This window comes from Trachemys scripta, chromosome 3, assembly GCF_013100865.1.
Source record: "Trachemys scripta elegans isolate TJP31775 chromosome 3, CAS_Tse_1.0, whole genome shotgun sequence".
Classification (NCBI taxonomy): Eukaryota; Metazoa; Chordata; order Testudines; family Emydidae; genus Trachemys; species Trachemys scripta.
The window spans coordinates 67093299-67121204 of NC_048300.1; the positions used below are offsets into that span (position 1 = coordinate 67093299).

At 43.5% G+C, this 27906-nt stretch overlaps 1 protein-coding gene across 3 annotated transcripts in view; it reads left to right on the forward strand.

The window, feature by feature from the left end:
- SMYD3 (SET and MYND domain containing 3) overlaps nt 1–27906 on the forward strand; it is a 634393-nt gene that overhangs the window by 487505 nt on the left and 118982 nt on the right. For all 3 annotated transcript variants that reach the window (XM_034764985.1, XM_034764986.1, XM_034764987.1), the window contains 2 exons: nt 19803–19870; nt 22544–22646. In XM_034764985.1, coding sequence (XP_034620876.1) covers nt 19803–19870; nt 22544–22646 — 171 coding nt within the window. The remainder of the gene's footprint in view (nt 1–19802; nt 19871–22543; nt 22647–27906) is intronic.

Consider the following 27906-nt stretch of genomic DNA (forward strand, 5'->3'; position numbering starts at 1 on the left):
AGCCACGCGGTGGAGGCGGGAGAGGGTCAGCCGAAAGGGATCGTTCCCGGGGACAGCCGCGAGGGTGTGGGACAGGAGCAGACTTCCTGCTTGCCGGATTGCTGGCAGCAGGGACCGACATTGATTTCAATGTGAAATGAGGCCATTGCTAATATTAAAGTTTTAAGCTGCCACGAATCTACGGCTTACCATGTCTGCGTGCAAGAGCAATTCCGTTGTCCTGACAGGGTTCTCAAAAGTGCTCTGCAAAACCCCAGACACTGAATGCGAAGGCCGAGAATTCGACCTTGTGCTGAGTGCGCATGTGATAGGTGCTGTGCATGGTCCTGTTCACAGAGAAAGACTATGTTCTTTGTTCACAACTACATTTATCTTTCTGAGGAATTCACTCCCTTTTTCCCATTCCCACAGCCCCATCTGCGACTGTCTCACAACCTAGCCTGTCATCACACTCCCAGAGGCTAGGGAGGATTAGGCATAAGAAGAAGAGGACACGGGAGGACATGTTCTCAGAGCTTATAGCCTGCTCCCGAGCCCAGGCAGCACAGCAGACCCAGTGGCGGGAGAACTTGTCCCAAATGCACCAAGCCAACATGGATCGGGAGGAGAGGTGGCGTCAGGAAGACCAGCAGGCGACTCAAACCCTGCTTGGACTACTGAGGGAGCAAACGGACACGCTCCGGCGCCTTGTGGATGTTCTGCAGGAACGGAGGCAGGAGGACAGACCCCCGCTGCAGTCCATCTCTAACCGCCCTCCCCCGCCACCAAGTCCCATACTCCCTTCACCCAAAGTGCACAGAAGGAGAGGCGGCAGAGTCCCTGCTAACTCTCACTCCACCCCTGCAGAGAGCTCGAGCAGCAGAAGGCTCTCATTCCCCAAAGTTTGACAAGTTCTTTCCTTCCCGCCTGACACAAGCCCCCGTCCAAGTTTCACTTCCCAGTCCCATGTGTAGTTGATAATAAAAAATATGTTTCTGTTAACTACTGTTTCCATCATGTTCTTTTGGAGGAGGGGGGGGAAAGGGGGTTGGTAATTGGACAGGACAGTCACCTTTGGCAGGGTACATAGTAGGGGGCAGGCACAGCAGCAGGGCACATACATAGTGCAGTGATGCAGTGACTACTTACCCTGGTTAGTCTGGGAGGTTCTTTTCATGTTATGTGGTGGGGGGTGGGTTGCTCTGTGACTTTGTGTCAGGGGAGGGCAGTTAGAGATCTTAAGCGGCGGTCCTTAGGCAGGATCACAGAGCCACACAGCAGGGGATCTGTAACCGTCCCACCCCTGCCACAAACTCACATAGACCCCCCATACACACAGTCCGTATCAGGAGGGGTGACAGGCTCCGTTGAAAGAACCATCCCACCGCAGCGGAGCCTGTCAGTCCTTGAGTTTAGAAGCTGCATTCGCGCGACTACACTACACCCGCTCCGCACCACAGTCTGCGTCCCAGTTTTAAAAAATTCCCGCGAAAACAGTATTAAAGAAAACGGTGTGCTTTAACAAAGTAGAACTATTTTTATTTTGAAACGTGTGTTGGAAGTGGGGTGAAGGCTTCTCTGTACACAAAATTAGAAAGTCACAGGTTACCCTGCTCACTCAGGAACTTTGCTTTCAAAGCCTCCCGGATGCACAGCGCTTCCCGCTGGTCTCTTCTAATCGCCCGGCTGTCTGGCTGTGAGTAATCAGCAGCCAGGCTAATTTCCTCAACCTCCCACCCCGCCATAAAGGTCTCCCCCTTGCTCTCACAGAGATTGTGGAGCACACAGCAAGCTGCTATAACAATGGGGATATTGGTTTCGCTGAGATCACAGCGAGTCAGCAAGCTTCTCCATCTCCCCTTGAGACGTCCAAAAGCACACTCCACCACCATTCTGCACTTGCTCAGCCGGTAGTTGAAGAGTTCTTTTTCAGTGTCCAGGGCACCTGTATAGGGCTTCATGAGCCAGGGCATTAGCGGGTAGGCTGGGTCCCCGAGGATGACTATAGGCATCTCCACATCCCCAACAGTTATTTTGTGGTCCGGGAAGTAAATACCTTGCTGCAGCCGTCTAAACAGACCAGAGTTCCTGAAAACACGAGCGTCATGAACCTTGCCCGGCCATCCGACATTGATGTTGGTAAAACGTCCCCTGTGGTCCACCAGTGCTTGCAGCACCATGGAAAAGTAGCCCTTTCTGTTAATGTACTGGCTGGCCTGGTGGTCCGGTGCCAGGATAGGGATGTGAGTTCCATCTATGGCCCCACCGCAGTTTGGGAATCCCATCGCTGCGAAGCCATCTATGATCGCCTCCAAGTTTCCCAGGGTCACTACCTTTGGCAGCAGTACATCAACGATTGCCTTGGCTACTTGCATCACAACAACCCCCACGGTAGATTTGCCCACCCCAAACTGGCTCGCGACTGACCGGTAGCTGTCAGGCGTTGCAAGCTTCCAGAGGGCTATGGCCACTCGCTTCTGGACAGTCAGGGCTGGTCGCATCCGGGTGTCATTGCGCTTCAGGGCAGGGGACAGCAACTCACAAAGTTCAAGGAAAGTTCCCTTCCGCATGCGGAAGTTTCGCAGCCACTGTGATTCATCCCAGACCTGCAGCACTATGCGGTCCCACCACTCAGTGCTTGTTTCCCGTGCCCAGAATCGCCGTTTCACAGCATCAACATGACCCATTGCCACCGTGATGTCCTCGGCGCTGGGTCCCCTGCTTTCTGAGAGGTCTGTGCTACTCTCAGACTTCAGGTCATCACCGCGTTGACGTAGCCTCCTCGCCTGACTTTTCTGCATCTGCCTCAGGGCAACCTGTATGATAAGCTGCGAGGCGTTGAGAGCGGCCACAACTGCAGCGATGGTTGCAGTGGGCTCCATGCTCACAGTGCTGTGGCGTCCGCGCTGTCAATGACTTGAAAAGTGCGCGAAATGATTTCCCGCCGGCGCTTTCAGGGAGGGAGGGAGGGCGGGAGTGATGGACGGATGACGACAGTTACCCAAAAGCACCCTGGCCCCTTTTTTTTTTACCCAGAAGGCATTTGCGGCTCCACCCAGAATTCCAATGGGCGGCGGGGACTCCGGGAACTGTGGGATAGCTGCCCTCAGTGCACCGCTTCCAATGTCGACGCTTTCCCCGTTAGTGTGGACTCACAAAGTCGAATTACTGTCCTTAGTGTGGACACACACGTTCGACTTTGCAATATCGATTCCAAATATTCGATTTAAGTAAAATCGAACTACTCTCGTAGTGTAGACAAGGCCTAAAAGGTTAGGCAGATGAGTAAGAATTCTGTTATTTCTTTTGACTATAAAAATATATTATGTTTAACTCAGTTATTGCACATCTCCACTTTTACTTCTTGATTATCTCCAATAAATTCCTGTACTATATCTGATTGGCCCATCTTTTTCCCTTTCCTCTCCTCTCAAAATTCTATAGACAGGGTCCTTTTCACTGCTTCCATTGGTGGCAAACATGACTGTGACTGGATATGGCCAAAGCTAAAGGTATACCCACTTCATTCTGCTCAACTCCTCTTCTTTTGCCTTCTCAGCTGAACAACTAGATGGCCAAATCCTAAAGTCCTTACTCAGTGAATTTTTCCAGTGATTTAAGTGAGAGTTTTGACTAATTTGGATTTTCAAGATTTGAGCCACATTGGAGACCAGTCTCTGTTAAATGGCAAGTACAGAAGGCTGGATTATCCCACTTGGCTACACACACAGAGGGCCTTCTTTTCTGTGTTGATTCCCCTTCCTGTCCATGTGGAAAGTGAGAACTCTCTCTACTGCACATGCACTCCTGCTCTGTGTGTGGGGAAGTGGATGTGCTAGGTGCAGACACCCCCTGGACACCAGTAATGAACCCTCTCAGAAATGTCAGGCTGTTTTTTCCAGAGGATCCCTCAGCACTATAAAATACACCCCTTTTCTGGGAGGGATTCCAGGAGCAACAACCAGTGGAGGAAACCCTGTCAGCTGAGCACCATCCTGGGGACAGCCTGGGCCTCTAGTGGATTCCTTGAATGTTTGGTTTCCTAACCCCTTGCTCCACCTCCTTACACTGGCAGGTGGCCCTCTGCCTCCCATCCCCAAATGGAATGATTAGGTAGACACTCGATAAAATAAAACGTTCAGAACACTAACTCCATAAGGAGAAACATCTTGCTTATATCTGACCCCCTCACACCAACTTTTCATCAGGGGTGGCGATCTAGCTAAGGTGTAGTAACGTTTTAACGAAGATCCGTGCATTTCCCTTTTTAATAAATGTGTGTGTTTCGGGATGGGGGTCCCTGTCCAGTGTGGGGTGAGTACACCCCGTCCCTCGAGCGCCTGTTTCTTCAGGGTAGGTCACCCACTGAACTTATACTGATAAGATTGCCCTGCGTCACAGGGCAATAAGGCCTACTGGTCAGAGTCAGTGGAAAATCTCTGGTTCCCGGGGCCTGAGTCTATAGAGGGTCTCTGATTCACAGGGTCTTGAGGCCTAGTGGCTGGAGTAAATAGTGGTTCCCTGGTTCGCTGGGTACCCAGGCCTAGTGTCCGGAGGGTAGGTAGGCTTGGTGGCCAGAGTCAATGAGGAGTCCCTAATATTGGCTAGTTCCCCCTGGGCGTCAGCTGGGGCCTCAGTGCTTTGGGCTTCCACGGGGTGGGTTGGTGGCTGCTCCCTGGCAAGAGCCTGTGTGCTTTGTCCTTCCCCTCCGGCGGTCAGCCTCAGCTGAACTGGGCTTCCTGCCTTGGAGCATGCCCAGTAGGGCCGTGGGGGCGTGGCTTCCTCAGCCACCAAGGATGAGTTAACCTCTTCCTGTCCAGTGCGGGGTGAGTATACCCCTTCACAGTGTGTCTAAAGCAAAGAGCCAGAAAATGTTACTGCAAAAATGGGCAGTGCAATTTAAATTATAGCACCTCTCTGGGAGTTGTTTTTGGAACAATCAGCCACATAACAAAAAACACCCATCGAAGAGAGGCAAAATCAGAAAACTTGTTGGGGAAGAACTGTATTCCTCCACATACAGGGCGATCTAAAAATGGTGGGCCAGATCCTCAGGTAGTGTAAATTGTGGTAGCACTATTCCATTGACTTTAATGTTACAACATCAATTTATACCAACTGATGAGGCCTGGATGTGTGCATGTCTGTGTGCCCTGCATGTCAGGTGGTCAGGGTCTCTTCTTAGCTAAAGTCAATGGAATGGCGCTACACCAGTTTATACTATCTGAGGATCTGGCCTACCATTTTTAGATTGATTATATAATCATATCCCTAAAGGCAGATTTCTGCCAATAGTGGATAACCGTTGCCCAGTGAAGTAATAACTTAGTGTATATTCTGTAATAGGGTTTGTTTGTTTAACAGTGTATCGCACAAAGTAGTTTGGATTTTCCAGAGTCTTTCCACATTCCACAACCCTATTTGTGCTTGTAGAGGCTCTCCGGCTTGAAGCAATTTTGTATTTGTATTGTTGTCCCATGGTTTGGTGTCATACCAAGTAGAAGGCCTTAGCTTGTGAGGCTGGTTGTGTAGTAAGTCAATACATTTTCTTCACTCTGTGAACCCTATTCCTAGGGGGAAATATGGCTCATAGTTATCTTTCTAGTGGTTTTCCTTAACTGATGACACAGAATATGGCTCTGAGACAGTCCAGTCTTCATAATATTGTATTATGAACTGATATTAGTGATATTATTATGAGCATATTAGTGATCTGAAACATTAAACCAAAATACCGATGCAATGGAGAATTAAAAATAACATTTCTATTAGGAGTATAAAATATTAAATGGTTAAACAGTAAGCATTAATCTTACTGTTAACCCACCCTAACTGTTAACCCCCATCCGCGGGCTGGACGGAGCAGTGCCAACCGGCTGACCCCAGCCCCAGGCCGGCCGGAGCAGCCCCAGCCCCGCGCTGGCTGGAGCCCCAACCCTTCTCCCTTTAATTGGCTAACCAGTTAAACAATATAATTGTAATCATTTAAATGGTTAACTTTTTAAACAATATTTACATCCCTAGTTTTTATACAAATATGAAAACAAATAAGGGACAGTGTAATTGGATGTTTGAATCCATCCTGCATCAGGGAAGGAGGCACATTTAACAGTAAGTCACCAGGGGCTGATTGTACTTTGTTCTTCCATGAGTTCATGGAAGGAAGAAAGGAAGGGTGGAAGGAGCCTTCGTCCCCTTTAATTCCACAAAAGGGCCATTCACAATGAATACCATCAGGGGAGCACAGGGGCTACTTTCTCCTAGTGCTTCTGGGGGGAGCACAGACTACCCCAAACGGTGTGTAAGGGCCCTGGCACCCCTTCGCACCAGCTAGTTGAGTTAACCAGGCAATCCTGAAGGAGCATGCTGCACCATCCTAAAGCCCCTGAGGCAGAATCCCTCTCAGATTTATAACTGGGGTGGGGAGGCTCTGCACTGCCCTCAGTGAGAGCATGTGTATCAAATACACAACTGGTTCCAATATAGCAAAGTGGGAAGACGTTAGTTTGGATTTTTGTTCGGTGAAAGGGGGTGATGGTTTTGGCACTGACAGGCACCATTGATTCTCTCTCTATCTAATCATCAAATCAGATTGTCCAAGAATGCCAGAACTGGATTATGAAAGGATAAAAATACTGGCGGCGCCAGCAGGAAAGAAAGCTGTAGCTGTACCTCACACCAACTAACTGGATATGTATTGCTTTGAGACTAAACATGTCCAGTATTGTGGAATTCCAGCAATGACTTTTGTTTAAACTGTTGCTTGACCAGCCCAAAGTTTGAGATAGCCCAAGAAGTACTGAGTTGTGGAAAAAATACCTAAGTTGCTGGCTGGAAATATTTGGGAGTTGATTTTCAGAGCTGTTGATGTGCACAGCTCCAGTTAATTTTGCTGAACGTTGTGGGTTGTGGGTTAAATGCCTCTGAAAAGCAGGCCTCAGCAATACTATTGGTTTTAATGTATTGTTTACCTCGTGTTTGCTACTTACCTTGCACACACGGCTCTACTCTACCCTCATAAGGAAAAGGAACTTCATAAATGTTTCTTGCATTAGTGTTCTTGCCAGTTCCTGATATGGCCAAGTATATCCAGCAATACTAGAAGGCAGAGCTACACATCCATCAATTTTCCTTTTTTAAAATCAGAGTGAATGAAACTGGGTTCTAGAACTGTGATCTGGATTTCTTAAAACCAAGTTTGTGGGCTAATACAATTTTTGAAAGATCCCTATTTAAATCAATCACTTGCATATTTGAGTATTTTGTGATTACATACATACCAGGCTCTTTTCTTTCACATCCTTACCTCCTCCTATTAAACTTCTAATTACCACCTGCTCTCATGGATTTGATGACTACTGTCTGGCTTTAGAAGCAAATATATTGCACTGGTTATAGAATTCTATAACAAAACGCCTGGGAATATACGGTACAGTGTCAATCTTCATATTTGCTGACCTTATTCTAAGCCCTCTGAAAAAAGGAATTGGAGTGGGCTCAAAGGAATTTTGCAGGCATATGATAATCAGTGTGTAACAGTTTAAGATGAGAGCAGCTTTATTTATGAAATTCCTCATCATTGTTTTATGAGCAGCTTGTACAATTTAAATATATTGTTTTGTGCATAATTAAAATGACCTGCTTCTGGTTGGTATTTGATGTGCCAATTAGCAGACTTGCACACCATTTTTTTCCCCAGATATATATGACCAATTTATTATTTTGTAAAGGGTTCCAATAGGGGGTTCTTAGGAAAAAAAATTGGACCAATTTCATTCCCTGCTTAACTCTACTGATGTTGATAGGGTTAAATCAGGGATGAATCAGACCCACTGAGGTTCGGAACTAATTCACAATATATTAGAGCAGTGGTTCTCAAACATTTGTACTGGTGACCCCTTTCACATCACAAGCCTCCCCCCTTAAACATTAAAAACACATTTTCATATATTGAACACCATTATAAATGCTGGAGGAAAAGCGGAGTTTGGGGTGGAGGCTGACAGCTCACGACCCCCCCCCCCCATGTAATAACCTCGCGACCCACTGAGCGGTCCTGACCCCCAGTTTGAGAACCTCTGTATTAGAGGATATAGTCTTTGAATGGTAGGTAACTTGCACTGCGGAGGAAGTAATGAAGGAATGTGCAAAAAAAGGAAGCAATGTACAAATAGGTTAGACATCATTTGTTTATTTTTTGCTTTAAAGAACCAATAAAATGAACAATGATTATTATTATTTTTTTTAAAGTAGCAATAGCCAAATTATATGTGGAGATGGGTTGGGGGAAAGGGATGTAGGGGAAATGATTATGCACCAGTGTTACTTTATGAAAAACAACTATGATTTCAGTATAATTTTAGGGCTGGGGCACCTGAACTTTGTATATGAGATCCGCATTTGTAATTTGCCAGTAGCCGAGGGGCCACATCACTCCTAATTTATATAGAAAGGAGCAAATTACAGCTAGCCTCACCTTTAATGCAGCCTGTGGCCTTCATGGGTCCTAGTATACTCAAGTCTAGATGGAACATCACATGCTGGCACCTATAGTCTCTCTATTCATTCTGTCACTTTATTAAGAAGGAGGTTGATGTCATGCTGAATTCTAAAACTCTGGCCATCCATGTGCTAGGGGACAACTAACTTGTAGTAACTTGAGACTAGAGCTGGTTGGAAAACCAAACTCTTTCTTGTGGAAAACTTTATGGGGGAAAAATCCCCATTTGTTGTTTTTTGGTGGAAATCTTGTTTTTTCACAAGAAATTCCTCATGCTAAAGGGTGTATATGTTACCTGCTCCAGAGGAGTGGATCTGAGTCCTGGTACCAGTAAGCTGAAGTAGACTGACACCTTATCTGCTCAGGAATATGTTAAGGTGGATTCTGCAACCTTATCCCCTCGGTTCCCAAGAACTCAGCTTGACTCCAAACTCTTCACTGAAGTTTCTTTATTGGCATACAATCAAACTACACTTGAGTTGATTAGGTTCACATGGCATAGCACACATTCAGAATTACACAGAAACCTCCTTCCTTTATATATATTTGCACATTACATTGCATTCACTGTACATTGCATCACAAGGTTTAAAATTGGCTTGGTTACTTTGCAGGAACCAATCCCTGTACAGCATGCTCTGTCCATGTGCTGTCTTTGTTCGGCTTTACTCTTTACCTCATCTTTATGCTCCCGATTTCTCTTGTGCATTGTTACCTTGTTCTTAGTATATGGTTCCCCCTCTTATCTTAGCTAACTCAGATATTCTGACTGTCTGTGTACTGACCCATTTACTTATTTTAGCACAAACATTCCATTTTCAGCCTCCTGATCTAGTTACCTCCCTAATCCTGTCTTCCAAGAAATGAGACCGCCCCCATGTTTATTTACTCATGTCAGGCCTACATAAAGGATGTTAGAAAGACATCTCAACTATTTGTTTCCATAGCAGGAGAATTAAGGGTTCAAGTTACATCGATGCAGAGACTTTCAAAATAGATCTTGGATTGTATTGCCCTTTGTTACTAACTAACTCATCATATTCCCCCACCGAAGGCTGAGAGGGTTTATTCACTGGAGAGCAAGCTACTTTGTCTGTGTCTCTGAGCAATGTATTTCCTCCTAGAGATATGTAGGGCAGTTACTTGTAGCTTTTTGCATGCTTCCATGAGACATTATGCTGTGGGCCAGTTGTCCACAGCTATGGGGACAACAGTACTGCAGTCAGCAATCACTTCTGCATTCTTGCACCCAATCTCTCTCTGCCTACGGCTTGTAAAATACATATCAGAACCCTCACTTGAAGAAGAAATGGAAGTTACTTACCTTATGTGACAGACCCAGACCACTGGGGTACAGAAGTCTGGTAGAGGGCAAATATACTGGTCACTGGATGAGTAGTTTTCCATTCCCTGAGTGACCAGAGCAGGGGCTGCACTAGACTAATCACGAACCTGCTAGAACCAGTTAAGGCAGGCAGGCTAATTAGGACACCTGGAGTCAATTAAGAAGAAGCTGCTAGAATCAATTAAGGCAGGCTAATCAGGGCACCTGGGCTTTAAAAAGGAGCTCACTTCAGTTTGTGGTGCGAGTGTGAGGAGCTGGGAGCAAGAGGCGTAAGGAGCTGAGAGGGCGTGCTGCTGGAGGACTGAGGAGCACAAGTGTTATCAGACACCAGGAGGAAGGTCCTGTGGTGAGACTAAGGAAGGTGTTTGGAGGAGGCCATGGGGAAGTAGCCCAGGGAGTTGTAGCTGTCATGCGGCTGTTACAGGGGGCACTATAGACAGCTGCAGTCCACAGGACCCTGAGCTGGAACCCGGAGTAGAGGGCAGGTCCGGGTTCCCCTCAAACCTCCCAATTGACCTGGGCTGTGGGTTCTTCCAGAGGGGAAGGTTTCTGGGCTGTTCCCCAACCCATATGGTGAATCTCTGAGGCAAGAAAATCTGCCAATAAGTGCAGGACCCACTGAGATAGGGGAGGAACTTTGTCACATGGTACTGGAGGTTCTTTGTGATGTGTGGTCCCTAACTGTATTCCACTACCCACCCTCCATTCCCTCTGCTGAGAATTGTTTGAACTGTGGTAAGAATGGGAAACTGGAGAGGTGTGGGCCCACTCCACCTTTTATGCCCTTGGTTCCGTGCATGGGGAGAGCTACAGTGTATGTGCGGGTCAACAAATGCTGCTTGCAAAAAAATTCCAGACTTGGGCACATGATTCGTATGCATATCCATGTGTGGAATACAGATAGCAGCCACGCATCTTGAAGAACTTCCAGTTGCAGGTAAGTGACCTAGGTCTTTTATTTGAAAATATGGGGAAATGTGTGTGAGATTAAGAGGTGGTAATTCCAGTCCATTCCAATCAAAATTGCACCACTTAACTGAGAAGTGAAATGGAGCAAATGTGAATTCAATCATCTGCCAATGTCCAGCCAATTTTATCTGATCTACTGGTTTAGGAATTCCATAAGGGAGATCTGGTTTCTGCAGTGACCAAGGACACTTTATCTCCTCCTGCTGGTTAGGAACTGATGTTCTTATGTGTGCTAGAGTTTTTCAGCTGAAGCTATTTAACTCAGTCAATTGCAATTGGAAAAAAAAGTGGTACAATATTGACTGATAGAGAAGTCTTTAGAGAAATGAAATGGAGTAGTAAAAATAGTGAGCCATATTACAGACGCTCCCCGGGTTACACAAACCCGATTTACGCAAACCCGCACTTACGGAAAAAGTCCCGTAAGCATTTTGTGTGTGTGTGCGTGTGTGTAATTGTCAGATATACCCATCCCCGACATACGCAAAATTCGACTTACGCAAGCGTTCCGTTCCGGAAGTCGGGGAGCGTCTGTAATCTTTGGTGTAACTCCACTAAATTCAAGATCATCTCTTCATTCAGTCATGACGTCAGTGACGTTGCACCAGAGACTGATTTGGTGTCATGTTTTTAAGTTGAAATGTGATGATTGAAAATCCAGTCCTGGGAAAGTTCAGCCCAGATGTAAAAGGAGCATAACTCCTTTGATGTCAGTAGAGTTGCACCTATTTACACTAAGGCTAAATTTCGCCTCGGAGCAAGCCTGAGGCCATGTGTCATAGGCCACATGTCACAAAGGAGCCCTTAATACAGATGCTGGCAGAGACCTGGGTGCAAAATATACCTCTGCAGAATGCACACCCCTAATTTATAGCTCTTTTATGCAGCCACATTAGATTTACTTCAGTAAAACACATATGTAACACTGTATTTCACATATGTAACACTGCATCACGAATACAGCAATACAAATTTTTCTTATTAATTTAAAGGCTTGTATACACCAAAACGTAGTTCGTGGAAAGCTGATGTGTAAATTTACCCCGCACTAGTCTGCCATGCACTAAGTGTCCATGTGGACCCTGCTGACACACTAAAAGTTCTGTAGTGTGCTTTGACGTACCCCACTTGGAAATGGGAGTAGATTAAAGTGTACTACAGAATTTTTAGGGCACAGCAGTTGGGTCCACACAGACACTTAGTGTGTGGGAGGCTACTGCAGTTTAGATTTACACCCCATCTTGCTGCAAGCGAAATGTTTGTGTAGACAAACCCTAACAAATTATAACAATCTAGTAGTTTAAATATAACCATTCCAAGGCTAATGATGGGTGAACTAGAGGTTCATTTTAGCATCTACAAAGTTTAGCTGCTTTATCCCAACTTCTTTGGTCTGGAAATCTCACAAGACCAGACTTTCTTGAAAATATTCTAGCACGTCCTGATTTCAGCACAGCTCAAAATACTGCAAGAACAGCTTTTCTCATGCTATTTTGGTCCTTTCACATTTAGTCTATGACAAAGGGCTCAATCCTGCATTTTTTGTACATTCAAAACTCCCAGTGAAGCCAATGAAGGCTGTGTGCAGTGAAAGCAGGATGAGATTCAGAGGCTCTGATTGAGAGGTGCAGTTAAGCATATGCTTAACTTTAAGCATGTGGATAGACCTATTGAAGTTAATTTTTAATTTGATGTTTCATCTTCCTTTGTCAAATAAACAGACCGTAAAAAAGCAAATATCCTGCATTACAAAATAGATATGTATTTTGACATTTATAGTTTGTATTTATTATAATATTAGCAAATGTACTGTGGTTTAGTTTGTTAAACAAACAAACTTAGTAATATGAGACCTGACTACAGCATCTACTGTTAAATCCCTGCTACCGTGTTCTGTGTGAACTATAAACTGTGTGAATTAGCCAGATTTTGCTGCCTTTCATTTGTACCTTTTTGTTTTTGTGCATCAAAGAGCAAAACATTATTTATTACTTCATGCTGGATGGTGGGTTAAAATTTATCTCACTGTGACACTCCAGTTTATTGCTGCAGTCATTTAAAGTCAGAACTTAAACTCAACTGACCTTACCGTTCCAATGTACCCTTTAATGAACCTTCAAGAAGGAGCAGCTTGTGCATGTCATCAGGACTATATCATCATGGTCCTATAAAAGGCAGGTAGAAACACAACCAGAACTTAATTCTGCTAGTGTTTCTAAACTGATCTCCAGAACAAACGAATTCTAATTTATTTATTTTTTTCTTCTACTCTCAAACATCTCATTACAGCTGAGATCCAAAATGCCGTGGGCTAATTTCTGCTATCAGGGTTTGGGTGGTCTGCTTTCCCTAACACCATTGCAAATCTGGAGTATAAACTGGCAAAAGTGAGATCAGAATTGGGGCACAATCTCTATTCTTCAGTGAAGTATCTCCAGATTTACAAAAGAATAATCAAGAGCAGAATCTGGCTCAGTTTATCACTGGAATGAGGCCTCCTAATCCATCAGAGACTTTCCCATATGTTGTCAAGTCATGTATAATCTTCCTGGCTCTTCAGTAGATTTCTAATATTCCAGGAACAAAAATTCTTATAGAGCATTCTGCCACATGCATCTTTGAAACTGTAAGTAGAAGATTCTTTTTGAGGTAAGAAATTGATATATGAAGAAGTCAACCCTTTGTCTCCTATGGCTTTAGAGAGGAAAACTTAAAAGATTACAGTACAGTTACTGTTCTAATTATTAGATGTTTGTATTGCAAATGACACTCTCTCGTGATCAGGACGTCTAGTGCCAGGCCTGGTACAAACACATAGTAAGAGACGGTCCCTGCTCTGCAGATCTTGCAATCTAATATATCACATACCTATCTTGTATGTATTTTAGTTTTCAAGTTGTCTGAGCTCTGCTTACATGTAGGCCATATAACCATTATGTGGACATCAATATGGTCAACTGGTAGATTGAGAAATTAAGGGGAGAAAGCTTTCTTCGCTCTGAAGAAATGTCTTTTGAATTTCTCCCTAATTAAGTTGACTTCACTCTCTCATGGTGTGATGAAAAAGCTTTCTCACTTTGTCTGCAGTTTGGAGTTCCTCCTATATTTGATGCATACTTTGCTTATACCCATTCTCCAAATGTAAGATTTGTAAGCCACCCAGGGATTCTGGCTAACACTGTCTAAATTGGAAGTGGGAGAGCTCCTGATGTTCACTCAAAGGGACTGCATATGGAGTAATGTGTGTTGTCCTTGGATTACTATGGCTAACTAAAAACCCCCACAAAGGCTGAAAACCAATACAGTCGTTAGTGTGTGCGCACACACTCTCAACAGCATGATCAAGAAAGCCGCAAGAAACAATGTCTCCTGTAGTAATTAGTGAGGGTTTGCTTTGTTTTTTATCCACAGTAGGTGTTGATCAGTAACTGTTACCTCGCTTCCTCTCTCAACAGGCTGCTCAACTGTGCTGCTTCTGCAGCAGCATGTGGATTTACCAAGTAGAGCTATTGTCTAGGCTTTACAAAAGTCTGGAAATCCTGAGGATTTTTTGTGAGCTGGAGTTTTCTTCAAATGCTGTGTAACGAAATTCATTCTTGGTTTCATTCCTTGAGAGAGACAAGCATGATAAACTTGTCTAGCCCTTGTCTTTGCCATCTTCTCTTGTAGTGAATATTTAGGCAGAATTCTAAATGATTGGTGCTGATATTTACCTTTGATTTGTGGATCCTCTTAAAGTTTTGTTTAATTTTAAATGTTTTTAATGTAGAGGTTTTTCCATAGACTTTTTTAAAATCTTCGTAACCAGGCTAAAAGACAAAAACAACCAACCAACCATAAGAGGGTCATTTGGGCTGCCTGTTTGATACCTAGTCATAGCAGCAGACGGTAGATCAAAATACATGCTTGATCATCCTTAAATGAGAATTTGCCAACAGTTACCACACAGGTGAGATTACCACAGGGTTTTTTTCCCCTATCTGGGCCTGGAAATAACTGTAGTATGTCTTGGCAAAGGTTAACTTTTTATTGTCACAACTGTACCTCTAGCCTACTTCATACAGGCATCTCTCCACAGTTGTCTATGCTTTCCGCTCCTCCTTTTAAAGAGAGAGGAAGGATGGTCGAATGGTTTAGGTGTTAGCCTAGGACTCAGGACACCTGAGTTCAATTCTCTGCTCTACCACAGACTTCCTATGTAAGCTTGGACAAGTAATTTACTCTCTGACCTCAGTTCCTCATCTGTAAAATAGGGATAATTAGTATTTGGATAGTATTTCACTACCTGACCAGGATTTTGTGAGGGTAAATACATCAAAGATGGTGAGGCACTCATATTGTATGGTAATGGGGACCATATAAGTACCTGAGATGGAAAGGATAGAATTGTAACTTGCCCTACATTGGGCAACTCTTGAAGGCCACTGTCACTGGGTTCCTTCCTCAGGGCACCCCATGGACTCTGGGCTGGGCCTCTGCACTCACTTGAGCCTTTGGTCGGTGATGTCTGGGTGTAGCTGGGTCAGCTGCCTCCCGTGCACCCACTCGTGGCTAGGAGTGTCTCTGGGGTGCCCTGCTAACACTTTCTCCCTCAAAGGACTTAAACTCCACACACTCCTTTTGTCTGTTCACAACATCCCTTCTTGGGGTCTGGGTTTATTCAGATAAAACAAACTCAAAAGTAAAACTCAGTGTCCCAAATCAAAATCCATTTTTTACCCTCTTGTCACTTCCAGGCCTTTCCTGCCTATAGTCTCAGTCCCATCTCCCGGGACACTCTGCTGGAGCCTACTCACTCTAGCAGTCTCTGATCACCCTACTCCCAGGCCTTCTTGCCTGGAACCTTTCCTGTTGTAGCCGGCCACTCCCAGCGCCTCCCTGCCTGGAGTCTCAGTCCCAGGAATCTCTGCTGGAGCCTGGTCATGCCTAGGAATATTTTATCTCCCTGAACATCCCCCATCACTGGAGGCATCTGCTGCCCTTTACAGGGAATTACCTGATTCAACCCAGGTTTGCCTCATTCTGTAACCAGGACTGACTAGCCCCAGCCTTCCAGCCCTTAAGAGGCAAGCCACCCTGTAACACTGGATGTTCCAACACATCAACCAGTCGTAAGAGCCTCAGCCTTGAACAGCTAGCCTTGCCCTTTCCAGGGTTCTCAACAAATACAAAAGAAACACAAATGAATTGTCCCAGGATGTGGTTCATCCCTCTGCCATCAGAGAGGCTTTTGTTGAGTTGCAGCCACAACTAGGCTCACAGACTGATATGGAGAAATAGTCTCCTCAAAAGATGTATCTTTCTTGAGGGAGCGGCCATCAGGGAACAGTTAGGTGAGGAGCGCTTGCCTTGAACCAGCCCTCTCTCCCATCTGCCACCAACTTTTCTTTTTTTCTATTTCATGGAGAAGCAGACTTGACTAGATGGTCTACATCAGTGGTGGGCAACCTGCGGCCCGTCAGGGTAAGCTGCTGGGGGGCTGCCAGACAGTTTGTTTACATTTGCGTGGCTGCCCGCAGCTCCCAGTGGCTGTGGTTCGCCATTCTCGGCCAATGGGAGCTGCAGGAAATGGCACGGGCAGCCGTGCAAATGTAAACAAACCGTCTGGCAGCCTGCCAGCAGATTACCCTGATGGGCCGCATGCAGCCTACAGTCCGTAGGTTGCCCACCACTGGTTTACATCCTCCACCAACTATAATTCCTAAATACCTAATGGTTTATGTTCTGCCCTATGTTTTCCGGGCATTGTAACAACCCCATTTCCCCAATATTTTTACTAAATGATGTAATGTAACTTTTGCTACCTTATGCCTTTTACATTTCTCAGAAATCGTTTATTTTTCTTTATCAAAGTCCTCACATACCCATAAAGGTGATCAATTGTTTCTTCGGCCTTACAGTGCTCACATAGTCCATCTTTGTGTTTATTTATTTTTGTTTCAGCCACAATAGCCTGCAAGTACTCTAAACAAAAATACTTCATTTTTTCTTTCCTGAGCCTGATGTATGTCATTATCCTCAACTCTAAGACACAATTAAAAAAAATCATCTTCCTCTTTTTTTTGTTGATCCAGATTTTTTGTCATTCCTTTTTGAAATTGTTCTGTACTAGGCTTTTGAATTCCTGTTCACTCAAGGAAATTTCTGTCTATATCCTTTCATTTCTTACAGCACTTTTAGCTCTGCTGCCAACTGTGGTGTGCTTTTCCTTTTTAAGCTCCTCCCTCCAAATCAGATCTCTCTCACTGGTGTGGCAGGGCAGGGCCACCTGCTCATTAATCCTGTGTTGGCCAGTGTGGGAATTGTACACTTCACCACAAGCACCCAGAAGCTTCAGCCAGAAGAGAATATGTCCCTTATGCTTTTAAGGTAGGGTAGATAACAAGAGCATATTATACCTGGGCTCGGGGCTCTTCAGAGACTGGCACTTTGCTGCTAGGTGCAGTTCTAGGTTCTGATTAAGCCTTAAATGGTTTAGTTATCTCAGGAGTAGAGACATCTCATCATGGAACTGAGGTGGGCAGGGACTCAAAGGCAATTGGATCCTACTGTTGAGCTTATGGGTGTCAAAAGGGTAGAGCTCTCCTAGAACTCAGAATTTGCCTGGGTCATCCTCTGGGTGTTCCTTTCTTCTGATGCGTTATATTTCCTGTCAGTGAACATTATAGCTAAACTTGCTTCTTGTAACTAACTGCCCTGAAAAAAGTATATTTCAATAGTCTTGGAGTTACCAAGTTTCTTATCAGGACTTAAACTTCCCAAAGTTCAGTGTTTGAGTCTAGAAGCATATCTTCTTTTCACCTCGGTAAAACACATTTTGTAATGAAAATCCACAACTTGTGCATGTTTACAAAAAGAGGGGAAAGTAAAATTTTGTTGTTTTTCCCTTTGTGTGGAAAAATTTTTCGCACGACACTATAAAAATAACTAGACTTATTGGGAAAACAGTAAAAGGTCTCCAAAAAATCTGCACTGTTCAGGAGTCAACAGAGTTAATGTAAATACTCGATGATGATGATGAGCGAGATACCATAGCAGATTTTCTGGAGAGAGGGGTTGAATTTAGATCTACTATGAATGACCTTTTTTATTGCATAATCCGTACAGAGAAGAAACTTGGCAATCTATATACCAAAGTCAAGACAATATTTTTGTAAGATATATTGCTACTTAACAAGGCCTAAGCTTAATTCAGAAGTGTTGTCTGGTATTATATATCTAATATCTGTAGGAGAGAAATAATTAAGATGTATGTTTTTTGTAAGTGATCAGGAATGTTTGTAAGAGTTACATAAATAACAGACTAATCATTATTATCTAACTATTAAAAGGCATACCTTACTGCATATATCTTCATTTAAATCAGATTTTATTAGAAGATTCTGAAGGATAATTTTATTTTTCTCTTTATGGTTAACACACTGGCAATTATTAATTTGTGAGTTCCATAGTAAAATATAATATTACACTGAAAAATATATTTCTTTAAATTAGGCATGAATTTCAGGGTGATTATATTGTATGAAGAAACTCAGTGATTTATCAAAACTCACACCTGCCAGATCTCTGCACTAACTCTTTTCCCACTCTGCAGAGAATTAACAATGCCAATGGAAAAATCAAACTTAAAGAAAAGAAAAAATCATAAATGTCATGATTTCAGCTATTTAAATCTAAAATTTCATGGTGTTGTAATGGTAGGAGTCCTGACCCCAAAAGGAGTTGGGGTGGGGGAGTCGCAAGGTCATTGTGTGTGTGGGGGGGGTTGCGGTACTGCTACCCTTACTTCCAGGGATTTGGAGCAATCAAATTTTTGAATTGCTCTGCTCCGGCTCCGGTCCAGCTCCGGGCAAAAACCTACTGGTCTGTGCTCCTGTTCCAGGCTCCGCTCCAAAGCCCTGCTTACTTCTGCGCTGCTGCTGGAAAGCGGCGGCTGCTGGCTGGGATCCCAGCTCTGGAGGCAGAGCCGCCTCCAGCAGCAGCACAGAAGTAAAGGTGGCAGGGTATGGTATTATTATGGTATCCCTTACTTCTGCACTGCTAGTGGTGGGGTGCTGCCTTCAGAGCTAGGTGCCTGGCCAACAGCTGCCGCTCTATGGCTGCCCAGCTCTGAAAGCAGCGCAGAACTAAGGGTGGCGATACTCTGACCTCCCTTTGCATTCTAGTTTTTGGGTCGATACATTATAACAGTGGTCATTTGCAAAATTTGGATCCAGGTTTGGATTTTGAACACCACCAAAGTTCAGATCCAGGGTTTTAGTTTGGGGCCTTCTCTAGTTGCAAGCAATTATTACTTTTCTCATCTCGGTTCTAAATCCATTTCAACCCTAAAAACTGTATGAGAGGAAAAAAACACTATATAGTTGGGTATGCGATATAAAATGGAAGAAGATATTTCTCTTTTTCTGTGAGAATAATTAAAATAAGATATCTTGTACCTTCCCCATTTGAGTTATCCCTCCTTTCCCCACTCATGAAAATAAATGTCATGCAAGAGATCACCCATCAGGTACTCACTTTGTGTTTACACAGGCATAAGCCGTATTTCCCCAGTCAGTGTAGCTATTCACCTCAAAGCTGTGGTTCATTCTTGGGGCTCCACTGTTTTTCATAAACTGTACTGTGGCAGCTTGACGCAAGTCTGGTCTGAAACAGCTACTCTGTATAGCCACAACAGCCACTGTTCCCCACTATATTGTCTATATGCCAGGCTTTTCAGGCTTCATGTATTTTCCTCCCCCCTAGACAGGAAAATAGGGCCTCTGCATGTGTTTAACCTCACATTTTTGCAGGATACTAATATTTCTGCTCTTAATTGACTGTAGTTTTACAGGAGTGTGTGTCCCAGATGTGATTGCTCTAAAATGAAAGAGTATCAGTGTTGGGCTTGAATATCTGCAATCTGATTACCAAAATGCCCTTGCATTTTATTTTGAAAGTTTCTTTCACTTGGGTATGACATTTCTAAATAACACTGGTAATCCTGGATTTCCCCCCTTGTTTTTACAGGTGACCTGTAACTGTTTCACCATCAGTAATGGAGAAATGCAGGATGTTGGTGTTGGCCTGTATCCCAGGTACTGTGGACACTGTTTCATTCACAGGCAAAAACTCTGTGTGTGGCTTTATTTATTTATTTCTAGCTAGCTAGCTAGAGGGGTCACTGAAGTAGCCGATACCATAGCTAAATAAGAAATTAGGAAATGCAAATAAATTACAAGAACATGAAAAACATGATTGGGTTTAAAAATATTTTTAAACTCCTAATTGCAGAGTTTTAACATAATTAAGGCTTGGTCTACACTACCCCCCTAATTCGAACTAAGGTACGCAACTTCAGCTACGTGAATAACGTAGCTGAAGTTCGAAGTACCTTAGTTCGAATTAGTTCGAACTTACCTTGGTCCACACGTGGCAGGCAGGCTCCCCCGTCGACTCCGCGGTACTCCTCTCGGCGAGCTGGAGAACCGCAGTCGACGGCGAGCACTTCCGGGTTCGACTTATCACGTCCAGACTAGACGCGATAAGTCGAACCCAGAAGTTCGATTTCCAGCCGTCGAACTACCGGGTAAGTGTAGCCAAGGCCTTAGACAGGACAGCTCTTTATACCTGAATTCTTGTTCTCATGGAGACCCTAATCTCTTCCTGGCAGGGGTAAGGATAAATTTTGCCGCCAAAACATGAGACTTGGGCTTCTTAAGAAAGTAGCAAGAAGCTTGGGTAAATATTTCCTTGAAAGAATAGGGTTTTTGCAGCCCACCACCTTTCTTTTTGTCACATTGAAAGGGAATATAGGATTTTAGATATGAAAATTAAGAGTAATCAAGAAAATATTATAATGACACTTTGGTACGCCCACACCTTGATACTGCATGCAGTTCTGATTGCCTCATCTCAGAAAAGATGCATTAGAAATGGATAAGGTACAAATCTTAGACGTTGGTGTTCTGTCCTCCTGTTGCCAGCTATCTCCTTAGTGCACATGGGCTGATGGTCAGATGAGAGCTCCCTTACCTAGATAGGTTTCTTTGACCTCCTCAAGATTCATAGGGGCTTCTGTATGGTTCAGTGCAGGACTGGAGCCAGAAATGGTTGAGTGCAACCCTTGGCAAAGCCTTCCACCTGGTCTACCAGAACAGCTTCCATTTTGGGTGACAGAAAGGTCACTCCCATCAACACTGAATCCGCTGAGTATGACCAAGAAAGAAAGGAGTCCTGCAGGGTGGCCAGTCTATCCTTGCTCCCTTTCATGTACAGCTTTGGAGGGTTTCACATCACACAGCTGCTCTTCCCTCCTGGTGTCTCCTTCTCTGTTAACTGGATTGGAGATCTGCTGAATGTATTTTACGGGCTCCCTCTCATTCTCAACGTCCTCCAGAACATGGGAAAAGAGGTGTGACCATGCAGGATCTGGCACTCAGTGCGTCAGCTTTTTTCCTGGAGAGATCACATCCCATCCCATTTCCCCTGGTCACATACCTTCTCTCAGTATCCAGTCCTCCGTGGTCCCTTGGTAATGTCTGCCTGAAGGCCTAGTAGTCAAAGATGGACATTGGCAGAGAGGTGGTTGGTGGCTAAGTGGTAGATACCCCCTATTAGCAATCAAAAAGCAAGTTATCCAAGAGATACTCAGAATAAGAACCATCCTAGTTGAATTTTCCATGGGAATTGAACTATAGCCTTTCTGGATCTAAACTCATGAGCATCTATTGCTTGAGCTAACAGACCAGACCCATTACCTCAAAGGCAATAGCATAAACCTCTGTACACAGTCTAACTACTGGAAAGGGACAGAGAGCCACATTTTGTTAATGTGGGTTTACACAAAGGTGCTGGGTTGAATTTACTTGTTAGTACAGGGACAAGGGCTGTGAGCCAAAATCTGATTCCACCCTGATGATACTGGAATTCTTTAATGAAGGGTTCGGTAGACCATCACCATGACAGGGCAAGCTTCTGCCCTGGGTGTTATGCAATTGCGGGCTGACTGGTAGAGTCACATTCAGTGCTAAGACATCGTCACATGGGAATGCAAAACAGAGAGAGAGACAAATTACTGTAAACCATCTCCTCCAATAGAGGGGGCTAAGGAAAGAAGATTTCAGTGAGGCTCTCCTCAGAGTTTCCTCCCAAATTGTTCTATGGGAGAGCATATGTGTTTGTGCATGTGTGTACTACTCCCCTCTCCCACATACCATGGAACAGGCTGCAGTGCCACCCCACAAATCCTATGGATCCTCTGGAGGCCAGAATATCCGAAGGGAGGTGTTGGATCCCTGATGCCTTCAGTACCACCTACAGAAATATAATACAGTTCCAGGATGTATTCCGTTTCTACCCTGAATTCTATATGGTGGGAGAGCAATGGGAATGAAACACATTCCCTTGTCTCCAGCCTATATACTCTGCCCTGGCCCACACCTTTCCCCTTACACAGAGCCCTCATAGGGAGGAAGCAACCCCCGCCCTTTCCATGCAGAACAGTGAGAAGGTGGAATGATTACATGTGCAGATGAAGGAGAATGATCAAGTCGGGGCTCCTATTATTAATTAATATAAATCTTCTAAACCTTCATTTTCTTCACCTAACCGACCACACTTGATTACCAGGGATTTTCCTTGTTTGATAAACCGATTGCCTGGTGCATTAGATGTAACTCAGTCAGCTCCTGTTAAATAATTCAGGAGGTACTGGCAGTGGAGGATCTTTCTCTCTAATGTTCTCTGTTTCTCCTCCCACCCCCTGCCAGCATGTCTCTCGTGAACCACAGCTGTGACCCAAACTGTGTGATTGTTTTTGAGGGACGCCAGCTTCTACTTCGGTCAGTCCGGGAGATCCAGATTGGTGAAGAGGTAATTAACTTGTCCTCCCTTCCATCACTGACACCTGCAGCAGTGACATCTCCCTAAATAAATGCCAGACTGCAGGGCCACCAGTTTAATATTTTGATGATATATTGATGCTAGTTTCTATCACATAGCTATCAGGGAGAAGATGATAAATAGAATCATCTCTTCACACTGTCTGGGCCCCATAATCATTACGTCTCATAAATCACAGGCAACCTTGATAAATTCTTGTTCCTCCATTCCTCCTTTAGGCACTTAATTTTGTTTGTATTTGAACGCCTTTACCCTGATGGAAATGCATGATATTTCTGGGACAATTGCAATGCTCACTAAGTCATCACAACAGTAAGAGTTTGTCAGGCTGCCACCACACTGTAGCAGTAAACCTTTCGTTGGCAGTGAAAGTAGCAAGACAGAGTTTGTTTGCTTGTCAGTTTCATTAAAAATGACTTGGAGAAATCCCTTTCAAAGTGATTTATGTGTTTTGATCTGAGGAATTCTCAACTTTTTTTTAGTTGCCATTTGTACTACTTTTAAAATCAGTTGTGATGGCTGAAATATTTCCAGTAAACAAATATCACACTGACTTGGTGTTGAAATTTGCTGAATAAGGCCATTATCTTGCAAAGACTAATGCACGTGCGTAACTTTATGTACACGAATAGCCCCTCTGAGATCACAATACTCACCAATCTAAGTCTTTGTAGAACCAGGGCCTAGCTTCAATCCAATGCACTTTTGTGTCTCAGTCTTTAGGGGGACCTGAAGGGCATATAGATTCCACAATTACAGCTTTGCAATATTTGATATTCTATCGTCTTAATATTTTTGTTTTTTCAAAATCGTCTCCCTCTAAACAACAATGCAATGGAGATAAGTAAAGGGTGAAAATCCTTCATAGCCATAATAAGATAATTTAGGAGAATCAAGGAAAACATCTTTGCAGTACACACTTTTTTTTGCCAGGAACCATCTTTCAGGATTCAATGTGTTTTTCTGCAGTTATCAACTGCAAACCTCAGTCAGCCTAAAATTCTTATTCAGGCCAGAAATGTATACACTTCCTTTCTTTTTCTACTACTGGCCCTTCTTACCTCTTACCAATTTACTGACGTGAGTTATTTATTACAAAAAAGAGTGGAATAAACTTTAACGAGGTCTCCACAGTATGCCAGAACAGATCCTAAACTCTAAAGCTACTTCATTTTTCTCCATGCTTGGATTTTTTTCCAATTGAATTTCACCAAATGTTTCTTTGCACAAAATCAGCTTTTACAAAGGCCTAAAGGTCACTCCATATAGCACAACAATGGGCCTACTACAAGAACATGAATAGAATTCTGTTTTCCTGATTTGTAAGACCCGTGCACTAACTCTACTATTTTGATCTAAGAAGCTATGATAGACCAAGTCTAAATTTGGAAGTGAATGCGTCATTCATGGAAGCCTCTGGCCCAAAATCAGTGGTGAGATAACTGTGGTGTTTGTTAGTAGCTGGTTGTAAGCTGCTCAGACTTTGGCAGCCGCAGCAGCTTAAAAATGAATGCAGCTTACACATTTGGGAGAAGATATTCAAAAACTCTTGGCTCCCATTTAGGCATTGAAATAAAGGCCAGATTTTCAAGATAGATCAGCTCTCAATATGTTGAGCTATTTTCAGTTGCTTGATCCAGAGGCGATCCTGGCAATTAGAGGCTGATTCAGCGGATATAGTGTACTTGGACTTTCAGAAAACCTTTGACAAGGTCCCTCACTAAAGGCTCTGAAGCAAACTAAGCAGTCATGGAATAAGAGGGAAAGTCCTCTCATGGATCAGGAACTGGTTAAAAAATAGGAAACAGGTTTTTTCAGAATGAAGAGAAGTAAATAGTGGTGGTCCCCAGGGATATGTATTGAGACCAGTACTGTTCAACATATTCATAAATGATCTGGAAAAACGGGAAAACAGTTAAGTGGCAAAGTTTCAGATGACATAAAATTGCTTAAGATAGTTAAGTTCAAAGCAGACTGCAAAAAGTTACAAAGAGAGCTCACAAAACTGGGTGACTGGGCAACAAAATGGCAGATGAAATTCAATGTTGATAATTGAAAAATAATGCACATTGGAAAATATAATCACAGATATCATAATGCCAACATATAAATCCATGGTACACCCACAGCTTGAATACTGCCTGCAGTTCTGATCACCCCATCTCAAAAAAGATACTTTTCTCTGTACCTTTTCCATTGCTAACGTAACAAAAATGATTGGGTTATGGAACAGCTCCCATATGAGGAGAGAATAAAAAGATTGGGACTGTTCAGCATGGAAAAGAGACAACTAATGGGGGATATGATAGAGGTCTATAAAATCATGAATGGTGTGGAGAAAGTGAATAAGGAATGTTATTTAACCCATCACATAACACTAGAACTACAGGTCACCCAATGAAATTAATTGTCATGAGGTTTGAAACAAAAGGAAGCATTTCTTCACACAACGCACAGTCAACCTGTGGAACTTGTTGCCGGGGATGTTGTGAAGCCCAAAACTATAACTGGGTTCAAAAAAGAATTGGATAAATTTATGCAGGATAGGTCCATCAATGGCTATTAGCCAAGATGGTCAGATATGCAACCCCATATTCTGGCTGTCCCAAAGCCTCTTCCTGCCAGCTGCTGGGACTGGACAACAGGGGATGGATCATTTGATAAATGTCCTGCTTTGTTTATTCCCTTTGAAGCATCTGACATTGGCCACTGTTCAAAGACAGGATACCGGGCTAGATGGGCCATCGGTCTGACCCAGTATGGCGTTCTTATGTTCTGTGCTTGTCTTGATGCCTAACTGGGAGCTGAGTTCTTTTAAAAATCTGGCCTGAAGAGGGCAGATGTGGGATGGAGGAAAAGCAACTAACAATGAGGGTTTGTGGTAAAACAGGTGCCCCCTCATTTAACCCAAAATAGTGGACTGAGTTACATGCCAGTTAATTATGCATTCATGTATGTTAGTGAAAAAATGGGTATAAATGATAAAGTGATATTTGGAATGAGTATACCAAATTTATACCTGGAGAGAGGAAAAGAAAAATAATCTATTAGGAGCATGTAAGGAAAGGTAGGGGGCTCTGCATTATTTTATACCCTCATGTCAGTTGGTTTTCCTATTATATCTCTGCCTCTTTCGACGTTCTCTGGTATAACTGAGATCAGAATCTGATCCAATGGGGCAGTACAACGTGCAAGTCAGGGCAGAATCTGGCCCTGTATTGGTGTAAAAACTGTGCTTCCAAAATGGATTTGGGTTCATATATAAAGGCATTGCTTCAAGTCATGTAGCAACAAGAAACTTCAAAGAATTTTAAGAAAGCCATTTAGAAAGCCAGTTACAGGCAGAATGTGGCACTTTAGGTAATAACAAATAAAAGTCTGAGTAATCAATTACACTTATTGGGGGAAAAAAGAATCACAGTAGTGACCCAAAGCCAGGGTATAAAAAGAGCAGTCTTGTGTAGTTATCCATACAGCAACAAACTGGATGGGAATTCTGGACCCTTTCAGGGGCAGTGCGAAGGACTAAAATTTTTTGTTTTCATTAGACCAGTGAGAAATAAAAATAATGTTGCACTTCTATAGCACCTTCCAACTGAGGATCTCAAAGCAATTTACAGACACCAGTGATTTATGATCCCCCTTTTACCAGTGAGGAAACAGAGACATGGGGTATGTCAACACACCTGCTGGGAGCGAGTCTTACAGCCTGGGTTGACAGACTTGTGCTAGTGGGGCTCACGCTAGGATGCTAAAAATAGGAATATGGATGTTCCAGCTCAGTTTGGAGATTGGGCTCTGAAGCCTATGGATGGGAGTGGGCTTCAGAGCCCAAGGGCCAGTCCAAGCACAAATGTCAAAGCAATGTGTACACAGCTATTTTCAGTATGCTAGCCTGAGCCCTGCTAGTGTGAGTCAGTCAACCCAGGCTGCAAGACTGACTCTCTGCAGCTGTGTAGACGTATCCAGAGAGGTTAAGTCACTGGTATTGGACACTGCTATTGTGCTCATCTCAGTATAATATGAAGTGGAAGGCCCCGAGTTCTACTCTCATATGTACCCATCCAATGTATTGAAGTCGTTTAGAGAAAAAGTCCCTTTTGAGGAAATGGAGCCATGTGGAAGAACCTCCTCCAGTTTTGAAACTTTGAGTTTGTTTTTCATTTCATTGTGAATCTTGGTCCTAGTAGAACTCTTTTACCCTCCCCTTATGGCCTTTCTCCCCTATTGTTTTCCTCATCTCCTTTCCCTGTATTGGGCTGTGCTGTTGCTGCACACAGCTTCACCTGGAGTGTAACTAGCAGCACAGTGAAACTGACTGAAATCCTGATGTTTGAAATGCTGGAGATGAGCACCTCTGAGAGCAGGATTTGGCATATGCAGAGCAGCAGGGGAGCAGAATGGAAGAAGCAGAGGTGAAGAGAAAACAAACAAGGGCTGGGAGCAACTTCAGATCTCCCTCTGCTGAAGCAGGAGAGAGGGGATCTCCTACTGCTCTCTTGACCCTAATTTGTACAAGATTTCCGAGCATAATTGAGTCTAATAAGAGGAAGAAGGAAACAATGGAAGTCAGCTGTGGAAATTTCAGTCTGTCTCTCTCTAATTTAGGATACAGGAGTATCTCAAATTTGCTTCTAGTCATTCATACCCAATTATAAGACTTTCCTCCTTTTCCTGCTCCAATAATGTCAGTCTTAGCATTGATTTTCCTGGCTTTTGTTACCTTAGGACAAGCCCTAAGCATTATGTAAAGTTTCTTTCTTACATTTTAATTTCATTTTTGAAAGAAAGAAAATATTGGCTAAAGATGGGGTGTGGGGAAAAGAGATTAGAAAATAGAAATCATTTACTTGGAGATTAAAGTGGCTCCTTCAGGGATAAACTGGACTCTCAAATTCATATATATTCAGGAACATTTTTCAAACACGCAGCGAAACCTGCTCTGAAGACAGTGTCCAATGCTCCCCTGTCTTAAGTAACCACTTTAAAGTAGCTGCAAGGTTTCCATTGTAATTTTGTCTGACCTATTGTTAAAGATCAATTCTGGTACACAACCAATTTGGGTGGTTGGTTGCTTGTCTATGCTAATTACACTTTTGAAATTCTTATAACTGGTCCACAGTATATACATGCTGACAGCTTTTCAAACAGAATATCTGTTATTTAAAACATGTCTTTTATAGTATTAACACCTATTAACTGGTATTTGTTATAGTTCAGTTTTTAAATT